The sequence below is a fragment of the Nyctereutes procyonoides genome, unplaced genomic scaffold (genome assembly GCF_905146905.1).
Source record: "Nyctereutes procyonoides isolate TBG_1078 unplaced genomic scaffold, NYPRO_anot_genome, whole genome shotgun sequence".
Taxonomy (NCBI): domain Eukaryota; kingdom Metazoa; phylum Chordata; class Mammalia; order Carnivora; family Canidae; genus Nyctereutes; species Nyctereutes procyonoides.
The window spans coordinates 21,827,652-21,851,236 of record NW_026575036.1 but is presented as its reverse complement, the minus strand read 5'-3'; the positions used below and the strand labels follow the sequence as shown (position 1 = coordinate 21,851,236).

General features: G+C 41.2%; 2 protein-coding genes across 11 annotated transcripts in view; one reads left to right on the top strand and one right to left on the bottom strand.

Annotated features, from left to right (window-relative positions):
* IRAK4 (interleukin 1 receptor associated kinase 4) overlaps nt 1-9,845 on the bottom strand; it is a 31,046-nt gene extending 21,201 nt beyond the window's left edge. The window contains exons 1-3 of one of the 3 annotated variants that reach the window (XM_055318849.1): nt 9,739-9,835; nt 8,735-9,061; nt 1,168-1,337 (exon numbers count right to left, since the gene is read on the bottom strand). In XM_055318849.1, the coding sequence (XP_055174824.1) occupies nt 1,168-1,328 (161 nt within the window). In that variant the 5' untranslated portion in view covers nt 1,329-1,337; nt 8,735-9,061; nt 9,739-9,835. Of the gene's footprint in view, nt 1-1,167; nt 1,338-8,734; nt 9,062-9,738 lie in introns of those variants that run through there. The other 2 variants (XM_055318850.1, XM_055318851.1) reach the window with 2 other exon arrangements.
* Nucleotides 9,846-10,462: 617 nt separating this feature from the next.
* PUS7L (pseudouridine synthase 7 like) overlaps nt 10,463-23,585 on the top strand; it is a 33,184-nt gene continuing 20,061 nt past the window's right edge. The window contains exons 1-2 of one of the 8 annotated variants that reach the window (XM_055318749.1): nt 10,463-10,489; nt 14,338-15,254. In XM_055318749.1, the coding sequence (XP_055174724.1) occupies nt 10,476-10,489; nt 14,338-15,254 (931 nt within the window). In that variant the 5' untranslated portion in view covers nt 10,463-10,475. Of the gene's footprint in view, nt 10,490-10,617; nt 10,744-10,763; nt 11,751-14,337; nt 15,255-23,585 lie in introns of those variants that run through there. The other 7 variants (XM_055318751.1, XM_055318748.1, XM_055318753.1 and 4 more) reach the window with 7 other exon arrangements.

Below are 23,585 nucleotides of genomic sequence, written 5' to 3'. Positions count from 1 at the left end.
TTGTCTTGTGGTTTGTTTCACTGATTGAGTCTTGCATGCATCAGTTACTCATTAGTGGTTATAAACTGGTAGCTATCACTCTTTCAATAATTATTAGCTGCCATTATTCTGTAGAAAAGAGTTTTTTCTCCCTACCACCACTGCCTCAACCATCCTCCAAAAGTTTTTTAGTTTTATTTTTTTAAAGATTTTATTTATTTATTCATGAGAGACACAGAGAGAGAAAAAGAGAGAGAGAGGCAGAAAGAGAAGTAGGCTACATGCAGGGAGCCTGAGGTGGGACTCAATCCCGGGTCTCAAGGATCCGGCCCTGGGCTGAAGGCGGCGCTAAACCGTTGAGCCACCCAGGCTGCCCCAAAAGTTTTTAATGCTAATATAAATAAACTATTTTTGAAAGTTGCTTCTCAATGCTTAAACTTAAACTTCTTTCAAGTAATTTAAGATGTTTATCCTTCAAATGAAGAAACATTTCCTGGAAGAACTAAGATCGGGTGAAGGCTTTGGGATCTTTATCAGGTTAAGGTTGAAAATCACAAATTAATGTCTTTTACTCTTGCTACCAAAGACAGATTTTGGGCTGAACTTTGGGCCAAAATAACTGACAAGACAAAAAATCTGCACTCATATTTTGTACTAAATCAAGCAGACATAAATAGAGACAAAGAATGAAATTATCTGAAGATAGTGTTGGAAAATTCTGGCTAAGAACTAAGAATTCTAATTCTGTTCATAGATGTATACATTTACAAGCAACTTTAAAATATCAGCTTGAAGAATTTCCAAAGTACACTGTTACGGTAAGTAGAGATTCACACACTTAGAATTTTATTAGAGATTCTTAAAATGCCCGTATGTTCAATCTGGACATGACAAATGTGAGGCAGAGGGAACTTTCTCAGCTTGCTAAATAGAAAACTAGAATAAAAGTGGGAATCTTCTCACCTAAAAATTTATTTGCAAGATCATAATACTACCCTCACTGACATAATGGAGAATGAAGCAAAAACTGCAAAAACAGGGGAAAAAAAGAGGTTACTTATTAAGATTATCTCCCCTGGAAAGAGTTTTACTTTCTGAATTGCAACATTAGGTTGTATTTATATCTATTAGTAATCATTCTAGAGTAGGATGTAAGAATTTAAAAAGGAAAAGAATTTTATATGTTACCTTATGTGAAACTGATCGTATCTATCATCACCAGATGGTTTTTTAATAGCTACCGCTAACTTCTTCCATCCTTCTTGAGGATCAATAAAATCTGACAACTTCCTAATTAGTCCAAGATTGAGACAGCGCACATATGTTGAAGATGTTATGGGTTTATTCATCTTCTATTCCTAAAATACAGAAAATTCTCATTAAAATTTTACAGTAGTTTCAGCAATGACATCTGTAAGCTTATAAATCACATTTTAATTTTTTTTTTATTTATGATAGTCACAGAGAGAGAGAGAGAGAGAGAGGCAGAGACACAGGCAGAGGGAGAAGCAGGCTCCACGCACCGGGAGCCCGACGTGGGATTCGATCCCAGGTCTCCAGGATCGCGCCCTGGGCCAAAGGCAGGCGCCAAACCGCTGCGCCACCCAGGGATCCCCTATAAATCACATTTTATTACAATATATGAAATGTTGACAACTGATTACACCATAATAAAGGAACACTCCAAAGTCAACTAATTGATATTCTAAGGAGAAATTAAACTTGTGGTTCATTTGTCTAATTGTCCTCTGGTCTTAGTTTCTTTCTCTACCTGTAATTATCAATTAACAAATTGAGGAATTTTTTTCCTGATATTTCTTAAATGTAATTTACACAAAGAAGTGAAAAACTTACTTTCGCGGAAAAATTCCTGAAAACTTAAGAATCAACTCTATTCATAAAAAATTTATTTTTCAATTTAAAATATTTTTCCCAACCTGTATTTATTTACTATTGAACACTTATGAACACTCTTTGGTAGAAGTAAAAAAAAAAAAAAAGTCCTAAAATAATTTGAGTGGTATTAAAATATATGGTAAATAATCAACTTTTCCTATAATGTGCTCCACGTCATTTGAGTCCAATAGACCAGTCTGATCATAATTCATTCCCTACTAAGCCAAACCCTATGGTTCACCACTTTACACTCTAGAGAAAACCTTTATTTCCTCAGTCCCTTCTTTCTTTTGCCTACCACCCTGGAGAGCAATGGTTATGAATACATTTCATAATTTTACTTGTATACCAGCACTGCTGAATATAGCTATAGAAAATTAGATAACTGAGTAAGTAGACTGGTCTGAACACAAATTTATGGGGCCTCTTTCCACGGGGCCATCAACACTGCTGTGAATTGTTACTTGTCTTTGCTCATTATCCTTAGTGGCCTTTCATGCCTTTATCTCTCTCCATGTGGTTTTATTTGACCTCCATGCCTTTCCTTCTCAGCAAGTGGCAACCTTTCCTCCTAGTTAATCAAGACGAAGAGATTCAGATATTCTTCTGTCACTTATTCTCCTTCCCTCTATATTTTTATCTTTAAATGTGATATAATTAATTTTTTGAGTAAACAGATTTATGTGACACAAAATTCAGAAGCTATAAAAGAGCAAAAAACAAAATGTCTCCCTATATTCTAGGCCTCCATATTCGTATTCTCTTCTTCAACCACCACATCTAAGTAGGTCTATCTGCCCTCAACCTAATTATCTTTCATCACTGCACAATGTAATTGTAATCATGTATTTATTTGCTTGTTTACTATCTGCCTCCTCCATTAGACTATGAGCTCCATGAGTTCATTTCACTAATAGATAACTACTCACTAGCAAGTTGTATGTACTGCTGATAAGATTTATGAATGGATGAATTTGCTGTTGAGTACCATGCTAGGTAATTCATATATTTCACGTACTCCTTATAGTAATGAAGGCAATTTCAACCTCTTTACTTCACAAAGGTAGTAAATGAGAGAGTTGGACTTGAATTCCTATCTGACTCCAAAATTCATACCATATGTCCACTAGCAGGCTTGTGTAATTCAATGCATTGTTCAAGTCACTCTCTTTTCTATAAAGATAAAACATTTCCTCTCATTTATTCAAATATTCAAAAACCTTGTATGTCAGGCTTTGTACTAAGTTATGGGAGCTACAGAAAGGAGAAAAAAAATCTTTATTTTCAAGCTTCTCAGTCCAGCAGGGGATACAAACAATTATAGTGAGTGATAAATGTTACAAGAGGTGTGTGCAGAGTGTGGAGGCCCAGAGGAGCATGGAGCCAAGGCAGTCTGAAGGAAATATATCAAGACAGAGTTGGGTGGGGAGGAAGATTGGAAGGATGAGTGAAAAGGAATGAGGAGAAACCTAAAAGGAAATTCCAGGCAGCAGGAATAACTGGGAGAACATTAATTAGACTCAGGCAAGGAGTTTGCTATGGCTGGAGCATAGGAAGCATGTTCTTAAGTAGTAAGAGATGAAATGGAAAAGTAGGCAGGGACAAATCATCATGTGCCTCATATACTGAGACAAGAAGTTTAAGCTTTATAGTAAAAGTTACAGGGAAGCTATTTCAAGATTTTAAAGTTTTACTTATTTATTTGAGAGACAGGGAGAGCATGAGCCCTTGAGCAAGGGGAAGGGGTGAGGGAGAGACTTCAAGCCGACTCCACACTGAGCTTGGAACCCGATGTGGGGCTCCATCTCACAATTCTGAGATCATAACCTGAGCTGAAATCAAGAGTCAGATGCTTAACTGACTGAGCCACCTAAGCATTCCCATTACAGGATTTTAGAGAAAGGTGCTATATGATATTATTTGGTTAAGTGGATTCCTCTGGATAAAAAACGTGAGATGTATATTGAGACAAGGAGACCAGCTTGAAAACTTAGTGATAATCTAAGTGAGAAGAAATTAAAGGCTTAAAAAAGTCAAGGAATTGAGAAAAAAAAGATTCAAAGATTTAGGAGGTCAAATCAATATTGTTTAATCAAAATCAGATATTAAAGGAAAGGAGAGTGAGGAAAATGAGGAAATTGATTCCTGGCTTTTTGGCTTGAGCAATTAGATATTAGAGGAAATGAAGTGTTCATAATCACATTAAATGTTAAATATCTACTCTGGTACCATGTAGGGGAGTTGGTACTAAGTAGTTAGATATATGGTCTGAAGCTTAGGAGAAAGGTTTAGGTAAAGAATACTCACTATATGAGCATTCTCACATATTCGTAAGTGAATCATGAGGTTGTCTATTATGAACATATGGATTGTGAAGAAATGGAGAGAAAGAAGAATCTTTAAAACTATTGATACGCCATGGAGATAAGAAGACAACTAGGACAATTAGCATATCAGAGAATTCTAGAATGGGGGATAGGTTAGTATAAAAGACCCAGAGATCTAATAAATACTGATGGATGTGTTAGATTTGGAAACTGGGTGGCTTAAGAAGAGTTTTAATGGAGAAGTGAGTAAATGGGAACAACGCATTTTCCAAGGAATCTGGCTTTGGAGAGGAGAGAGAAAGAGAGAGAGATAAAGGGAGGGAGAGAGAAGGAAGGCATCAGTTCTTAAATTTGGTCTCGGTACCCTTTACACTATTAAAAATTTCTGTGGAATCCAAAGAGGTTTGTTTATTTTGGTTATATTTACCAATATTTACCTTATCTGAAATCGACACTGAAAAATTTAAAAATTGTTCATTAACTCATTAATAACAACAAATGTACTACATGTTAGTATACATAATATATTTTGATAAAATACTTTTTCCAAAATAAATGAAGAATGACATTATTTCACGGTTTGTTAATCTCTGTAATATCCAACTTAATAGAAGATAGCTGGATTCTCATATCTGCTTTTGCATTTACTCTCCTGCAACATATTGATCTGGTTGATATATAGGAAGAAAATCCAGCTTCACACATAGAGTTGAAAACAGAATTTTAATAGCCTTGTCACAAAGTAGTAGGTATTTCTTTCACACTATAGTGAAACTTGATAAAAGATAATTTCTTAACAGCCGCAATGTGGAATCTGAAATCATATCAATGAACTGTTTCATTAAAATCCATTGTATTCTGAATGAATCTTTTACTCATCAGTGATTTTGATGCTATGAACTTCTTGAACGAGACTTGGGGACCTCAACCACACCCTGAAAACTCCTGGCTTAAGATTTGTTTTAAGGGTTAAGCTTGGTTGAAGATACAAAAGGGATAGTGAAGGGAGGATAGGTGAAGATGTCAGCCTTGAACAGAAGGAAATTTTTTCCTCCAAATCTAGAAAGAGGGGTTTGGATAGAGACATATTTTAAATGAGAGGGAGAATTCCCACACGATGTTATTTTCTTGGTGAAACAGGAGGTGAGGTCATCTAGGGCGAGGTAAAAGAATTGCCTAATTACCTTGAGGGCCACTTGGCAAATGCCTGTGGTTTCTTTAAGCTCAATGCAAAAGGCACTATTGGTGTTCCCTGATAGTCATATCTTTTGCTCCAAACTGTCACCAGTCATTATTCTAATATAACAATTATCATATTTTATTGTTTATGTGTCTGCCTTCTCCTCTAGATGGTGTGCTCTCCTAACCAGAGATCCAACCCAATCGGGCTTTAGAAGCTACTCACATATTTGTGTTGAGTGAGAGAAAGGCTGATTTTTTTAAATTAAGAAATTATTTCTGCCTATAGATTTTGCAGTTGCTCCATTCACATTATTTTCCTTTACTCAGATTTCCCTCCATTGTAAGAAGTACAATGTGATTGTCAAAACTAGTAAAGGTTAAGACCACTTGGCAATCCTACAGTCTTGAGATAAAATACAGGAAATTGCGAATAAAAAGTCTATCTTAGGACCAGGGATAAATTCTGTAGCTCTCTTACACCTAGATTTCTAACAAAGTTGATGTGTAGGGATACCAAAAAAAGAAAGCCTTCTGATAACTCCTCTCTCTCTCTCTCTCTCTCTCTCTATATATATATATATATATATATATATATATGCCTGTAAGCTCAGAATTGAAAATTTTATTTTAAGCACACATTTGGAAGAACGTATACTAAAAAATTAAAGGTGATTATCTCTTGATGGTGATTTTTTTTTAAGATTTTATTTATTTATTCATGAGAGACACAGAGAGAGACAGAGAGAGGCAGAGACATAGTCACTGGGAGAAGCAGGCTCCATGCCGGGAGCCCGACGTGGGACTCGATTCCAGGTCTCCAGGATCACGCCCTGGGCCAAAGGCAGGCACCAAACCACTGAGCCACCCAGGGAGCCCCCTTGATGGTGATTTTTTTTTTTTTTTGATGGTGATTTTTATGGTGGTTTTAGTTCTACTTGGTTTTCTGCATTTTCAACAATAAAAAGTTACTGTGCAGAAGAAATTAAAAAGTATCAATTATTTCAAAGTGTGCAAGAGTTTAGTGTGCCCAGGATTAATAGAAGTAGAAAAAGATATAGTGCTTACAAATAAATAAATAAATATCTTCATGACTTTTCTTATGCCATTAATTCTCATGGCACTATTCATGTTTTTATTTTAATATTTTAATTTTAATTTTATTTTTTTTAAAGATTTTATTTATTCATTCATGAGAGACACACACAGAGAGAGAGAGAGGCAGAGACACAGGAGGAGGGAGAAGCAGGATCCATGCAGGGAGCCTGATGCAGGACTCGATCCCAGGTCTCCAGGATCATGCCCTGGGCTGAAGGTGGCGCTAAACCGCTGAGCCACCCAGGCTACCCCCCATTCATATTTTTAAACAAGGCAACTTGGACAAGAACAGAAGTTAAGATAATAATCGAGAAATATACTAAAACCAATGTTTACTTGTGGAAACCAATACTTCTCATTTATATGGAGGTTCTCCAATAGATAAAGTACTATGCCCCAGATAGGAAAACAAAAATTTTTGTCATGTGAATGAATGAAGTTTTAAGACTGTGCCTCATAAGCAGTCTGATCAGAGGGAGAGAGTACAGAGGTGAGGAAGAAGATGGAAGCTGCATGGGCCTGAGTTCTAACGTAGCTCTCCCACAATCAATTGTGATCAGACTTAATAATTCAATTTCTTTGGATCTTAGTTTCTTTATCTGAAAAGCAGAGATGGTAATAGCTAAGGCTTGCTGTAAGATTTTAAACTAACACATGCAAAGGGCCTATCAATAATTAGGTGATTTTTTAAAAAATGTTGCAATAATTATTTTATGGCTGAAGCTATTCTTGTATCATATTTTTTTTTTAAAGAAAAGGAATCTGCAGACTTGTATATAAGCTCAGTTTTTAGAATAGTGGTGAGGGGGGCTACTGACAGTAGAAATTAGAGGTTGGAGAATATAACTAAGCTTTTCAGGTAATGATAGTCCTATTTTATTAAGCATAGTATTTTAAATATATTTATAACCATCCTAAAATACATTATTCACTCCCATGCTTTCTTAGGCAAAATATGCTGGATAACCATTAGTCTTTATTATTGGACAACTCAACACTAGCATTATGAGCAAAAGCTGGTGACACCTTCTGGACCTATTAAATTTTACAGGGCTGGCCTTCGGAAGCAGGGTATGTGCTGGTACGCCATGCAATACGCATAACACATAATTCTCAAGCATGGATTTAATTCAATGGTTAAGTAATTTAAAATGCTTTGGATATATTAAATATACATATAATGTTTGGATGTATTAAAAACATACATTGTTTTTCAATCTTCTAAAATATTGAATATTGAAATAAATCAAATTATTTACTGAGTGTCTACTTTGTGCTGGATATTGATCCAAGTTCCTGGAGATGAAGCATTAGGAAAATAAGAAAAAAATAACTGAACTTGGGAAGCCTGGGTGGCTCAGTGGTTGAGCATCTGACTTTGGTTCAGATCACCATCCCGGACTCCTGGGATCAAGTCCCACATGGGGCTCCCCGCAGGGAGCCTGCTTCTTCCTCTGCCTGTGTCTCTGCCTCTGTGTGTGTGTGTTTCATGAATAAATAAAATCCTTAAAGAAAAATAACTGAATTCATGGGACTTATATTCTAAAAGAGGAAGACAGGTAATAAGCAAATAAACTCTATACTAGGCTAGATGGTGCCAAATGGAGTGGACAAAAATAGAGAAGGGATTTAAACAGTTTTAAACAGGGTAGTCAGAGCAGTTCTCAGTAAGAAAGTGCCAGGGGCAGCCCAGGTGGCTCAGTGGTTTAGCACTGCCTTCGGCCCAGGGTCTGATTGTGGAGACCCGGGATCGAGTCCCACGTCTGGCTCCCTGCATGAAGGCTGCTTCTCCCTCTGCCTAGGTCTCTGCCTCTCTCTCTCTCTCTCTCTCTGTCTCTAATGAATAAATAAAATCTTTTAAAAAAAAATAAGAAAGTGCCCTGTGATTAAAGGTCTGGAGAAATGGGAATGTCACACACTGGGATATCAGTGGGGAAAGTTATGGGGCAAAAGGAATACTACAAATATAAAGGTCTGAAGTGGGCCCCCTGAGAACAGCAGGGAGACAGTAAGTATGGAGAGGAAGGAGCAGGAAAGCAGCAGATTGAACGAGTGGTCAGGCACCAGCTCTCAAAAGCTTTACAGCTTTTGTATTGATTTTGTTTCATCCTCTGAGTGAGAAGACAGTGGAGGCGTTGAGAGTAGGAGAGATATGCTCTGTATTGAGGTCTTGAGAGGACCCTGGGGCTGCTGCTGAGAGGAAAGGGTGCTAGAGCAAGGGCAGAGAAGCAGGAAGAGACCGGTTAGCGGCCTACACCAACAATCCAGGTGGGAGATGCTGGAGGCTTGGACCAGAGTGGCCGCAGAGACGGTGCAAGAGTCCCAGGAGGCTGGATATTTTCTCAAGTCGAGCAAATAGAATCCTGTGCGCTGATATGAAGGGCGAGGAGGCTGCACCAAGGTTTTCAGCCTGAACCTTTCTTGACATTTACTTAGGTGGAGGAGACTGCGGAGGGAGCAAGTTTGGCCCGCAAGATCAGGCGCTTGGATCGGAGAGGTAGAAAGCAAGCTTCAAGTGGGTGTTCAGCGTGAGAGAATTAGAGAAATAGGCTCTTTCTGACGAATTCCTTCAGGGGTTACCCCTAGAAAGGGAAAAGGCAGACTTTAATGTTCTCTGCTCCTAGGGCTCCTGGGGCAGATAGGTTTTTTTCAGGCAGTACTGGAGCTCTAGGTTCCCATTCTAAAGAGCTGGAATGTTCCCTCGCTTTCTCGGGGTCTGCTTCTTTACCCCCCTGTTTTCTCTCTCGCTCCAGGCTCTCAGGTCTACTGTTCCCATCTGACGACGTGCTTCTCCGGCCCTTGCACCGCTCTCCACTTCCTAACGGCCCGGGGGCCTGGAAGCCAGGCGACAAGCGAACTAGAACCTTGCGGAGGCTCCGGAGGCTTTCCTCCACCCGACGAGCATCTTTGCCCGGAGCTGCCCTTTACTTCCTGGTTCTCAGGAAAACAGCTGCGTTTCGCAAACTGGTTCCCGCCACGCAGGGCCTGGGAATCGAGAAACCCGAGGCGAGGTCGGACCGAGCCACGGAAGGGCCTGCGGACGCCTTCTCGCGCCCCAGCGTCCTCCTCGGGCCCGATTAACTGTCCGATCCTCGGGAACCCACCCGAGTCTCCTCCACCCTGGAGCAGGCTGTGCCCGCGCCACCTACTTCCTCCCTGACTTTTCTCACTTTGAAGACCGAAACCGTCCTTCCACAACCCTGCGGCCCAGGCATGGAGTACGGAGCGCAGACCTCGGACGGCGGCGGGAATTCCTTACCTGGCCAGGCGCGGGACGCCGGGGCACCGGGGCACCGGGGCACCGAGGCACCGCCCCGCTGAGCCGGCTGGCGGAGGAACCCGAGCGCTCGGAAAGGCACCGGGGTGGGGGGGGGTGGGGCCGACCTGCTAGGTCCCCACCTGCTAGGTCGACGCCACTAAACTCCCGCCCCAGGCCCCGCCCACACAGCGCCACCCAGCCACCGGGCCCCGCCCACACCGCGACGCCCCGCCCGCACAACGCCACCCCGTCACCGGGCCCCGCCCATATCACAAAACTCCCGCCCCAGGCCCCGCCCACACAGCACCACCCAGTCACCTGGCCCCGCCCACACAACGCCAACCCGTCACCGGGCCCCGCCCATATTACGAAACTGCCGCCCCAGGCCCCGCCCACACAGCGCCACCCAGTCACCTGGCCCCGCCCACACAACGCCATTCCCGTCACCGGGCCCCGCCCATATTACAAAACTCCCGCCCCAGGCCCCGCCCACACAGCGCCACCCAGTCACCTGGCCCCGCCCACACAACACCACCCCGTCACCGGGCCCCGCCCATACTACAAAACTCCCGCCCCAGGCCCCGCCCATTCAGCACCACCCAGTCGCCTGGCCCCGCCCACACATGCCACTTGTCACGGGCCCCGCCCACATTACAAAGCTCCGCCCCGCCCACATCACAAATCCAGGCCCCGCCCACCCCACCCCGCCCCTTTGCGCCTCCAAGCGCCTCCGCCGCATGGGAAATTCCAGGTTCCGCGTCTCTTTTTAAAATGGGAGCCTGTCCCGATGCATGGAGCCTGCTTCTCCCTCTGCCTGTGTCTCTGCCTCTCTCTCTCTCTCTCTCTCTCTCTCTCTCTCTGTGTGACTATCATAAATAAATATAAAATTTTTTAAAAAATGGGAGCCTGCCCCTTTAAATACGCCGCGCTCGGCGGCAGAAGGAGGCCAGGACTTCCGGACATGCGCACAGCGTTGTGCCCGGGATTCCTTAACCTGCACCTGAGGTAGACCGGGTCGCGCTTCTCGCCGGATGCGGGGCTTCTGTGGGCGGGGGGGAGGACGAGAGTCGTAGCGTTGGGACCCTGACTTTGTGCCTGCGAGAGGAAGGCGACGTGGGCTAGTATGGGCTTTGGGGCAGGAGGGGGAAGAGGAGGGAGAAGCTGGAGGAGCGGCGGGCCGGGCCGGGCCGGGGGGCTCCTGATGCGCCGGAAGGCCACACCGCCGCCGCCGGGAGCCCGGAGTTGTGCGAATCGGTGACCGAAAGCGAATAGGAGTGAGTCCAGCCGAGCGCTGCTGTTTGAAGGACGACACGAGGGAAAAGGCACTGCCTGCTGCGTTTCCAGCGTCTCCCCAGAATTTGCCGTCAGCCTGCGTCATCCCCCAGCCCGGGCCGGCCCACCTGCCTCCTGCCCCTCCGCCTCGCTGTCTCGGCGGGCAGCCGGCTGCCCAGCGACACTGCGTCTCTGTGCCGGACTCCACGTGGGCCCCTTGGGCCGCTCTCACAAGGTGCTCGTCGTAAGCCCCTGAGCCTTGCGTTCTTCCCAAGGGGGTTCTACGTCACCCGCAGCCTAGGATGCCCTCCTGGCTTCTTCCTTTGCCTGGAGAAGGCCTGGGTCGTTTTCTTCACCGGGCGCATCCCTGCCCGTGACCACAAGGCTTTCCAACTCTTGGAAGATCTTCATCGCGTTCACCTGCTCAGGGGCCGTCGCTCATCTTACTAAGACGTCTTTTTGGAGTGTGTGTGCCATTTCCCTGCTCAGACACCTCCAGTAGCTGTATATTGATCACCCCCGTGGTTTCTTTCTTTTTTATTCAAAGATTTTATTTATTTATTCATGAGAGACACAGAGAGAGAGGCGGAGACGCAGGCAGAGGGAGAAGCAGGCTCCATGCACCGGGAGCCCGAGGTGGGGCTCGATCCCGGGTCTCCAGGGTCACGCCCTGGGCCGAAGGCGGCGCTAAACCGCTGAGCCACCTGGGCTGCCTACCCTCAGTGGTTTCTAAGATCTTGGTAAGGCATTGACTGCCTGGCAGTTTGGCGCTAATCATAGCTGTATTTTCCGGAACTGTACTAAAAAAAATTATTTTTCCGATTGTTCTCGTATCTGGGCTGTTCAGTTTTTCCCTAAGACATTGCGTATTTTGTTTGTATGTTTGTTACTCATGATATGCCCTCTGCCTTATTTCTATGTCTTGAATCGTTTTGCGGACTTAGATGGCCACTTTTTTTGTATTATACCTTCTCTGATTGTCATAGGCAAAAGCGATCCCCCCTTTCCCCCCTTTTTACTCTCACAGCTCTTATTTTGTACTAGTTGATTCATTTATTCAACAATCAGCATTGATTGTATGCTTAATATGTGCTTGACACTGTTCTATTTTTTTTAAAGATTTTATTTTATTCTCTAAAGATTTTATTTATTTATTCATAAGAGACACAGAGAGAGAGGCAGAGACACAGGCAAAGGGAGAAGCAGGCTCCATGCAGGGAGCCCGACGTGGGACTCGATCCCGGGTCTCCAGGATCATGCCCTGGGCTGAAGGCGGCGCTAAACCGCTGAGCCACCCGGGCTTCCCCCTCCACACTGTTCTAAATGTGAGATAATCAGTGAATTAGGCAGACAAAGTACTTGCTCCCACAGAGCTAACATTCTAATTGGGAGAGATACATTATAAATAATAAAATTATTAGATAGAAATACTGTGCAGGAAATTGACGTTTGGGGAAAGAGTGCTTTGCTGATTCCTTTACATTATTAGTCAGGGAAGACCTCTCTGAGGACGTGATTGGGGAATGACTAATTTAATCAGCAGGAACAGCGAACATAAAGGAATTGAAGAAGGCCAGTGCAGTTGAAGTATAGTGGGTAATGGGGAAAGGGTACAAGATATATTTGGAGATAGGTAGAGTCCAGAATCTTACAAGTCTTTGGAAGCCAGGGTCAGTAATTTGGATATCATTATCAGTGTGATTAGAGGTTTTAAAGAGGATTGTGATATGGTTCGATTTACCTTACAAATAATCATTCTGGCCATATGGAGAATGGACAGTAGTGGACTAGTAGTAGAAGCAGGCTAGACGCCTTCACAATGTATAAGAATTTCTGAAATGGAAGTTCAAAATGATGGAAGGACAGCAAGATTAATCAGAGAGCCAGATGTTTAAAGTGGATGTAATTTTTGGTGATGAGAAAATAAGGGTTGTGACTAAGATGAAGCGGAATTGGGTTGAGGTTGAGATAGGGAACTGAGGGACTGTGGCGTTAAATAGATGGTGCATAGGGATGGACATGGAAGTCATGCTGGATAGGAAAACATTGAGGGAGGTGTTGAAATCTTCATCAGTGAATGAAGAGGAGTCCTCTACGGACCAAAGAGGATGGCAGCAGATGGTAAAGCCTGATGGCATGAACTTCAAAGAATCTGGGATTTGGGGGAGGTAGAGGAAGGAGAAATGAATGGTTTGGAGCAGTGGCAACTAGAAATTATTTACATCTTCTAGGTCCTAAATTAGGTGGGCATGAAAGGAAAAATAGCTTTCACTTGAGAGGACTACAGAAGCGGCAGCGTGGGGGAAATAGGTTCCAGTTATGGGAAGAAACTGAGGAGATGTGCAGGAAATGAAGGAATGATGGAAAATAAATCTATCCTTATGTAGTCTAGGAAATCATGATATAGGAGTTTTGCTGTGATTTCTACGTGGCATGACGCAGGGGGAGGTTCGCTAACTTGGCTCAGATTAGTAGAATACGTGGTAGAAATAGGATGAAGGTCCAGATGATGACCAATTACTAGAGAGTGTGGTTAGTATGTGAGTAGTATGCGGTGCCTGGGCATTTTGTCTTTCATATAGCTCTATCTGGTATGGTAGCCATAGGCTGTGCGAAGAGTGAATAAAGACTTTTTTGAGGATTATTCTCTCATCTGCTTCAAGAGGATCTGCAGAGTTTTTTTCCTCTCTGATGCCGGTGGCATGGTTGGAATTTTCCTGTGCATCAACCTCAAAAGTTTGTATCTGTAAAAAGCTTGTAACTGGGTTTTCAAGAAGGTTTAAGGTTCAGGATTAATTGGAGACTATTTTGAAGCGGAATCAAATTGCAAGTTGTTATTTAGAATTTCATTTATCTATCAATTTGGGCTATTTCTTCCTGTCTTCTAGTTTCTTCTCTCATCTCTAACCCCTAATATATAAAACTCTAGCCACAAATGCCCTGGAATTAGCTGGGGATTTTCAGGAATGGGGTTTAGACAAATCCTTAAATCCTGTGTTGTGGTCTCTTCTTTGTGGGCCTGCAAAGTGGTATTTTTAAAGTAAACTTGAAACTGACCCCTTTGAATCCTGGATAATAGATGGAAGCTTGGAATGGGTGAAGAGTGAAGTTGCAAATCATCGGTTACACCAGAAAAGATTGCCTGTTAATTCACCTTGGTATAGAAGAGTCAAAATACACATGATATCTAGAAATAAATTGTTAATGCCTTTTAAGGGGACCCAGGATTGAAAGGGAGAAAGAATAATAAACCCTGCAAATATATTTCTTCTTTGTTTTTCATGACTTTTCTTTCTGGTAACTGACTGCCTCCTGTTTCTTTTGTAGGCATTGTTATTTAAGGATGGAAGAGGATACAGATTTTAGAATTAGGTTTAGTTCTTTGGGTTTCATTACTGATCACGTTGGATTTCGTGGCACTATAAAAAGCTCACCAAGTGACTTCGTTGTTATAGAGATTGATGAACAGGGACAGCTAGTTAATAAGAGCACCAGTGGCCTGATTAGTAAAGTACTACCTGAGCCAAATAATTTTGCCAAAAAAACAAAACTTGATTTTCAAAATAAATCCTGTCAAGAGGGCAGCAACCAAGAAGTCAGTACTTTCACCAAGTGCTCTGATGATGACCAAAATCATCGGTCTGGTTCAGAAAAGGAAGATACTGTCAATGATGGAACTTCCACAGGCGAAGAACAAGTTCATGTTTTAGGCAACTTGTTAGATGAAAAAACTAATGACTTACTGACTCACTTTGCCTTTGACATAAAAGAGAAGTGGAATTCTAAAACTGAGCTCATTGGATCATCTCCTGAATTCTCATTAGGCAGGATCCTTGACAAGAACCAGAGAGCTATTTTGCATAGTGCCGTCAGGCAAAAATTCCCCTTTTTAATAACTGTAGGTAAAAACAGTGAGATTGTTGTAAAACCAAATCTTGAGTATAAGGAACTCTGTCACTTGGTATCTGAGGAAGAAGCACTTGACTTTTTTAAGTATTTGGATGCAAAGAAAGAAAATTCCAAATTTACCTTTAAACCCGACATGAACAAAGACCACAGAAAAGCTGTCCATCATTTTGTCAACAAAAAATTCGGAAACCTTGTGGAGACCAAATCTTTCCCTGAACTCAATTACAATGCTGCTAATCCAAACATAGCAATAACAGTAAGATTCCGGGAAAAAAAACACAAGCACAGGAAGAGGTCTCTTTTTGAATGCCGAGATCAAAAAGTTATATACACAGGTAATGTATTAGATCATTACCATTTTCTTTGATAAAGAGTTAAAATTGTGTGGAAGGTGAATGATTTCAGATGAATTAAATAGACTTAACCAGAGGGATATTGGAAAAAATATTTGGGTTTAGTTTTTAGTGGAAGATAAAGCCTTTCAAAGAGAGGCTCTTTGATTAATTAACGATCAAGCCTTTGAGAATTAACCTTATTGATGAAAGTAGGTTAACAGATGCTTATAGGTAACATAGTCACAAATATACACAGTTGAAGGAGTTATTTTGTGCTTACTAAGTTTTACTGGAGATAAATCTTGATTTATCTTCCATATTTTGGAAGTTATTTTAATTTTAATTAAAAATTAAGTACTCAGGATCCCTGGGTGGCGCAGCGGTTTGGCGCCTGCCTTTGGCCCAGGGCGCGATCCTGGAGACCCGGGATCGAGTCCCACGTCGGGCTCCCAGTGCATGGAGCCTGCTTCTCCCTCTGCCTGTGTCTCTGTCTCTCTCTCTCTCTCTCTCTCTGTGACTATCATAAATAAAAAAAAAAAAAAAATTAAGTACTCAGGTAAGTACAATATGTCTGCTGTGTTTGGGGAGAATCGTTATCTAAACAGTTGAACTTCACTGTCCAAGGTAGAGAGCTCCTTCCAAGGAGCTCCTTGCTTGTTCAATCAGTCTTGTAGAGAGTAGGTTCATAAGTTTTGACATGCGTTAAAATCACCAAAAGGTCTTGTTAAACAGATTTCTAAGCCCTATTCTCAGAGTTTCTGAGAAAGTTTGGAGCAGGGCTTTCAAAAATTCCCAAGTGATGCTTTTTCTATTCGGTCTGGGTATTTTGAAAGTTACATTTTGAAAGTCACTGCTTTAGCGGATATATTCAATTCCTCGGACTGGATGGAACTGATGAAATCTTATTCTACAGGTTTGACTGACCAGGTTTAATTGGCCTATATCCTACATGAAGGATGGGTTTCATATAGCCTTGTTTTATAGATACAGCAAAGCTCCCCCCCCACCCCGGTTAAGCACATTATTTTATTTATATTTTAAGTTTTTAATCACCAGTGCTCATCATGACAAGTGTACTCCTTAATCCCCATTGCCTTTTTCACCCATCCCCCCGCTTTCTTCCTCCCTGGTAATCAGCGATTTGTTCTCTATAGTCGAATCTCTTTCTTCGTTTGTCTCTCCTTTCTCCCCCCTTTCCTCATTTGTTTCTTAAATTCCGCATATGAGTGAAATCATATGCTACGTGTCTTTCTCTGAGTGACTTATTACACTTAGCATTAGTCAAGCACCATGCAGGTCATTGCAAATGGCAAGATTTTGTTCTTTATTACTGCTGAGTAATATTCCATTGTATGTATATACAACCTCTTCTTCATCCATTCATCAATCCATCAATGGATACTTGGGTTGCTTTCATAATTTGGCTATTGTAAATAATGCAGCTATAAACATAGAGGTGCATTATCCCTTTGAATTAGTATTTTTGTATTCTTTGGGTAAATACCCAGTGGTGAGATTGCTGGATCATAGGTAGTTTTATTTTTAATGCTTTGAGGAATCTCCATACTGTTTTCCACAGTGGCAGCACCAACAGTACAAGACAGTTCCTTTTTCTCCACATCTTTGCCAATACCTGTTGTTTCTTGTGTTGTTGACTGTAGCTATTTTGACAGGTTTGAGGTGATATTGTAGTTTTGATTTTTATTTCCCTTGTAATAAGTGATGGTGAGTATCTTTCATCCTTTCATGTGTCTGTTGGCCAGCTGTATATCTTCTTTTTTTTTCCTCCCATAGACTCCATATCCAGCATGGAGCCCAGGGCAGGGCTTAAACTCATAACTGAGATTAAGGCCTGAGCTGAGATTAAGAGTTGGATGCTTAATTGAGCAACCCAAGTGCCCATCTGTAGTTCTCCTTTGGAGAAACATCTGTTCATGTCTTCTGCACGCTATTAAATTAGATTATTTGTTTTTTGGGTGTTGAGTTATATCAGTTCTTTAGGGACTTGGATACTAACCCCTTATTAGGTACATCATTTGCAAATATCTTCTCCCATTCCATAGGTCGTCTTTTAGTTTTGTTGATTTTTTCCTTTGCTGTGCAGAAGCTTTTTATTATGATGTAGTGCCAGTAGTTTATTTTTGCTTTTGTTTCCCTTACCTCAGGGGACCTATCTAGAAAAAAGTAGGCTCCTGCAGGGAGCCTGATGCTGGACTTAATCCCAGGATCCCAGGATCATGACCTGAGTCAAAGGCAGACCTGAGTCAAAGGCAGACGCTCAACCATTGAGCCACCTAGGTGCCCCCAGATAAATCTGTTTTGAAGGAAAAACAAAAGTAGCTTTACATGTGGAAGGGAGAATTGCTGATAAGTGATTTGCAGTTATAGATTTTTATACTACTTGAAATTCTAACAGTAGTAATTTGAATTAATGAACAATTGTGGAAACTTCTTATGTATTAGTTTAAATTAGTTTTACAAAAACTCTGAATAATTGGTGGAATATATTAAGGGGAGGAATTGATGGTTCACAAGAGAATAGTATGAAAAGATGGGGTTATCTATAAGTCCAAGAACAAAGAAAAAGGTAAGGTGTGCCTATCCCAGAGTTTGCAAAGGCCAACCTTTTGTAAGAACAAAAATAACTCCTATAAAAAAACTCTTAATAAATCAGCCTATCTTAAAAAATAGAACACTTTAAAAAAACTTTTTATTTTTAGTTAGTAGTTATTTTATTTTTAGTTTGGTTATAAAGTGTATATAACAGAAGTTACCATATTAACCACTCTTAAGTGTACAGTTCAATGGTGTTAAGTACATGCACATTGTTATACATCCATTACCATCATCCATCACCAGAACTTTTTTATCTTCCCAAATTGAAACTATATTCTCCTTCTCCCAGCCACTGTGACCACCATCCTACTTTCTGTCTCTATAAATTTGAGTACTCTAGGTATCTCATATAAGTAGAATCATAAAATATTTGCCAATTTGTGATTGACACATATCACTTAACTGAAGATCTTAAAGATTTACCTATGTTATAAGTGTGTTAGAATTTCCTGGGTCCTTTATTTTTTTTTATTTTTTAATATTTTATTTATTTATTCACGCGCCACAGAGAGAGAGAGAGGCAGAGACACAGGCAGAGGGAGAAGCAGGCTCCATGCAGGGAGCCTGATGTGGGACTCCATCCCGTGTCTCCAGGATCACACCCTGGGCTGAAGGCGGCGCTAAACCACTGAGCCCCCCCACCCCCGCCCCCGGGCTGCCCTCCTGGGTCCTTTAAAGATTGAGTAATATTGTGCTTCTTTTATTTATCCATTCATCTGCCAGTGACATGAGTTGTTTCTGTCTTTTGGCTATTGTGAATAGTGCTGCTATGAACATGGCTGTAAAAAATATCTGTTCAATTCCCTATTTTCAGTTCTTGTGGGTATATATCCAGAAGTGAAATTGCTGGGTCATATGGTAATCATATATTTAATTTTTGAGACAGCACTATGACCATTTTCCTAGAATACTTTTTTGCAGAAGAAATTATGTGAAAGATTTAAACATCTAATGATGTTTTTAAGAATTGGATTTTTCAGTTCTAGAAATTTCATTTAGTTCTTTCTTAGGTCTTCAACTTACTATATTCATGTTTTCCTATAATCTTTGGGCCTATTTTTAATGGGTCTTTTTTTTTTTAAGATTATATTTATTTATTCATGAGAGAGAGGCAGAGACACAGGCAGGGGGAGAACCAGTCTCCATGCAGGAAGCCCGACGTGGGACCCGATCCCGGGACCCCAGAGTCACGTCCCGGGCCGAAGGCAGGCACTAAACCACTGAGCCACCCAGGGATTCCCCCTTAATGGGTCTTTAAGAAATGTTTTTCTGCTAATTCTGTCTCTCATTTTTGGATGTGTTTTTAGTGAATGACTTCTTTTGGGTTATGAGTCATATTTTCCTGCTTCTTTACATGGTTAGTAATATATTTTGGAGGTCAAACTTTGTGAGTGTTATCTTGCGGAGTGTCTGGATTATGTTGTCTTTTAAAGAGTGTTGAACTTTGCTTTAACAAGTAGTAATTTGCAGATCTATTTCAGGCTTCATTTTGAATTTTATTAAGGGAGGGCCAGAGTAGGCTTTACTCTAGAGCTATCATATAGTTCTACTATTATAGCATGATCCTTCTGTGGTTTCTACTGCAAGCCCTTACTATTAGATCCCTTCTCTCTAGCTGGTCTCCAGTTTTGTGTAATCTCAGGTTACAAATGCCTCATATTTCATTGTTCAACCTGGTGGAATGTGGTACAGCATCCACGTGACCTTAACTACTGATATTCATGGCCTTAACTACTGATATTCATGGCCTTTTGTAGTTCCCACCCACATTGAATCAGGGCCATCCTGTCTAAGTAATAGAATATGGCAGTGACAATGAGTGATTTCTAAGGTTAGATCATAAAAAGCATTTCGCTCTGATAGAACCAAGCCAACATAACTTGAAAACACCCAAGAAAGCCCTGTAGAGAGAAACTAAAGCTTTTCACCAATAGCCAGCATCTACTTAGCCACTGATGTGAGTCAGCCACTCTGGATATATCCTCTAGCTTCAGCTGATGTTTGACAGCAACTTCATCGTAGACCTCAAGTCAGAACTATCCAGCTTCTGAATTTCTGACCTACGGGAACGGTGTGGGATAATATGTTAGTTTTCTCAGGTTGCTGTAATGAGATATCATACACTGGATTACTTAAACAATAGAAATTTATTTTCTCACAGTTCTGGAGACCAGAAGTCCAAGATCAAGGTGCCAGTAGAGTTGATGTTTGGTAAGGGTTGTCCCCTTGGCCTGTAGACAGCCATCTTCTCATTGTGTGCTCACATGACCTCTTTTTTGTGCACAGAGAAATTAAGAAAGAGGGAGGCACTCCAGTGTCTCTTATAAGGACACTAATCCTATTGAATCAGGTCCCCATCCTCATGGCCTACTTTAATCTTAATTGCTTCCTTAGAGGTTGCACCTAAAAGTTAGCCATACTGGGACTAGTTCCTTGACATACGAATTCCAGGGAGTGGGGGAGTACAGATATTCAGTTTATAGCGATAGTAAGTTCTTATTTTTTATAAAGAAGGGGTACTATAACTAAAAAAATTTGCAGGCAAAGTGTTGAAGGCTTCTTTTCTACTGCTTATACTAAAATTTTATTTAAAAAAAATTTTTAAAGATTTTATTTTTACTTATTCTTGAGAGACACAGAGAGAGAGGCAGAGACCTAGGCAGAGGGAGAAGCAGGCTCCCTGTAGGGACCCAATGTGGAACGTGATTCCAGGGCCCTGGGATCATGCCCTGAGCCAAAGGCAGAAGGTCAATCACTGGGCCTCCCAGATGCCCCTGCTTATAGTAAAAATTTAAAGGAAAAACTACTAGATATAAAGGAGCCCGAACTCACAAAGCTCAGAAATAATTTTTTTTTCCTAAAAAAAAAAAAAAAAAAAAATCCCTACCTCTTCAGATGGCACATGATATTTAAATTAAGAAATGACTTCTGGGCAAAGAGAAAATCATAGCAAGGTGAGGACGTTTTCTAACAAGAAAATTTAGGGTGTGACTGTAAAATCCTTTCTTAAAATTTTTGTAGGATATTTAGCAGTGTCTCAGAAAATGGTTCAGATATGCAGAAGGCCCTCTGGGGACTTAAAGGGCATGACTTCCCTAGGTTAAACAGGAATTCCCCTAGGGATTTAGGGGTGTTCCCTCAGCACTTTCAGTAGAAGCTCTAAGTAAAAAAGAGCTCATTTTGACAAAATTTGAGTGTATCTTTGTCTAACAAAGTGAACTCACACAGTTTTTGAAAGTCAAAGATAGTAAAAAATAAAAAGAGGCCTTTGTACTGGCACGCTTTTATTTTACTTTATTTATTTATTTTTTTTAAGGTTTTACTTATTTATTCACGAGAGGCACAGAAAGAGAGAGAGGCAGAGACACAGGCAGAGGGAGAAGTAAGCTCCATGCAGGGAGCCCAATGTGGGACTCGATCCCAGGACTCTAGGATTATGCGCTGGGCTGAAGCCAGACGCTCAACCGCTGAGCCACCTGGGCTTCCCTACTGCCAAGCTTTTAAAGGCAGTAATTGGGCTGAGAAAACTACTCTGCCATAAACAGGTATCTTTTACAGAAGAAGAAATTTCACTCAGAAGGCAGAACTGAGATCCAAAGGTGGACACTAGAGCCATAACAGTTATTCCAAGATACTGGTAGGACTGAATTTTAATAAAGAACAACCAACATAAACCTGGCTGGATTCAGAATTGCTGTGTAAAGTAACTTCTAGGTATTTTCACTTTTCCTCCCAGTTTAAATAAGGAGTGTATAATACTTGTGTGTGTTTGAAACATTGCAAGGTGTGTAAAAAGCAAATTTGTCTGTTTGTGTTGCAGTCCTTCATAGCCTTCATGTTAAGGGAAATCGTATTTGAGGATTTTAATCCAATATGCACTTAAGAAGTCTTATCTATACCTGGACCTGATTTGGATGAAAAATGCTAGAATTCGAGCTGTTTTTTATAGTGTTTGTTTTAGGAGCTTCAGGAAGGAATGAGTATATTTTGAATTTCGGATGTGTGTGTGGTGGGACTAAAAGTATTAGAGCCAGAAGATGGATCATTGTTCTCAACCCCAAGAAGGTTCTCAATGCTCTTCTCCTGGCAGTCCCACAAAGTGATTTTTTGTGGCCAGTAGAATATGGCAGATGGCAGATGGTGTATGACTTCTAAGGTGAGGTCATAAGCAGTGTTCTACTTTTATTTTTTTTTTTATTTATTTATGATAGTCACAGAGAGAGAGACAGAGAGAGAGAGAGAGAGGCAGAGACACAAGCAGGCTCCATGCACTGGGAGCCCGACGTGGGATTCGATCCCGGTTCTCCAGGATCGCGCCCTGGGCCAAAGGCAGGCGCCAAACCGCTGTGCCACCCAGGGATCCCAGTGTTCTACTTTTTGCCCGTATTTCTTGGGTTACTCAGTGTGGGGCAATCCGGCTACTGTACTGTGAGGCTATTCAGGCAGCCCATTGGAGAACTGAGGCCCAGCCAGCAGCCAACACCCACTTGTCAGCCTTGTGAGTGAGTCCGCTTGGAAATGGATCCTCCAGCTCCTGTCAGCCCCATCTAATTGCGACCTCATGAGAGAGCCTGAGCTCAAACCACCACATCAAGGTGCTCTTGGATTCCTGACCCACAGACACTGAGAGATAAGCAAATATTTTAAGCCCCTAAAGTTTAGGGTGACTTGTTGCACAATATTAGATAATTAATATATAATAATTAATCCTGGGCATGTGCAGATTACTAACAAGTGAAAACCTCTAGGGATCACCTACATAGGTTTCTGGAACTCTCTGTGATACATAGATAGCTTCCTCTTATCTAGGACTCTGTCCTGTGAGTTCCAGCCCACTCAGCCTTCCTGAACTCTAACCTCTACCCTTTTAATTCAGCATAGCCACTGTGTTCTACCTGGATTCCTCCTCCCTGTGCTGTGGTCTAGAAAGTATGCATAGGCAAAAAAACCCACAATATTTTAGGGCTCAATTCCTTTGTTTCCTTTTCTTTTTGAATCAGTTCTTTGCTACCTTTTCTCTAGTGTCTAAAAACAGATATTTTCTATATTTTGTCTAGCTTTCTGTCTGTTCACAGTAGGAGGTCAAATCTAGTACCAATTGTTCCCACATGGCTAGAAGTGGAAATTGAATTTTAAAATTTAGCATAGTTGGTTTTCTTTTTTAAGTACTTCACTTTTTCCAAGTAATCAATATGTTACAAATCTTATAAATTAAAAGTATAAATTTGGTGGTCTTTAAGTTTTCCTGTGTGTTCCCATATTATTTACTAATTTGGTGAGATTTCAATAGAAAAAGACAAATTTAAATCAGTTAGACATTTATAATTAGAGTTAGGTGAGTCTCATTCTCTTAAATATTCCAAGTATATATAAGACACAGTTTCATTAACACAAATATTATGGATTTGGTCCTCCGAAATCCTTCTAAGTTCTAAATCATTACAAATGAAAAAAAAAGTGCTTATGCATTAAGGCTAATCAGCTAACAAACGATATAATTTCAGACAATTTGGAGGCTCTTTCCTATGTGGCTGAGCTTGCTAAACAACTAGTAAGTGCTGTGCCCAGATTGTCAGGGGCAAATTTGATATCTCAAACCCTACTTATCAAACACATGAACTTTATTTTTATGTTTTTAATATTTATTTATTTATTTGACAGAGGGAGAGAGCACAGGCAGGGGAGCAGCAGGGAGAGGAAAAAGCAGACTCCCCA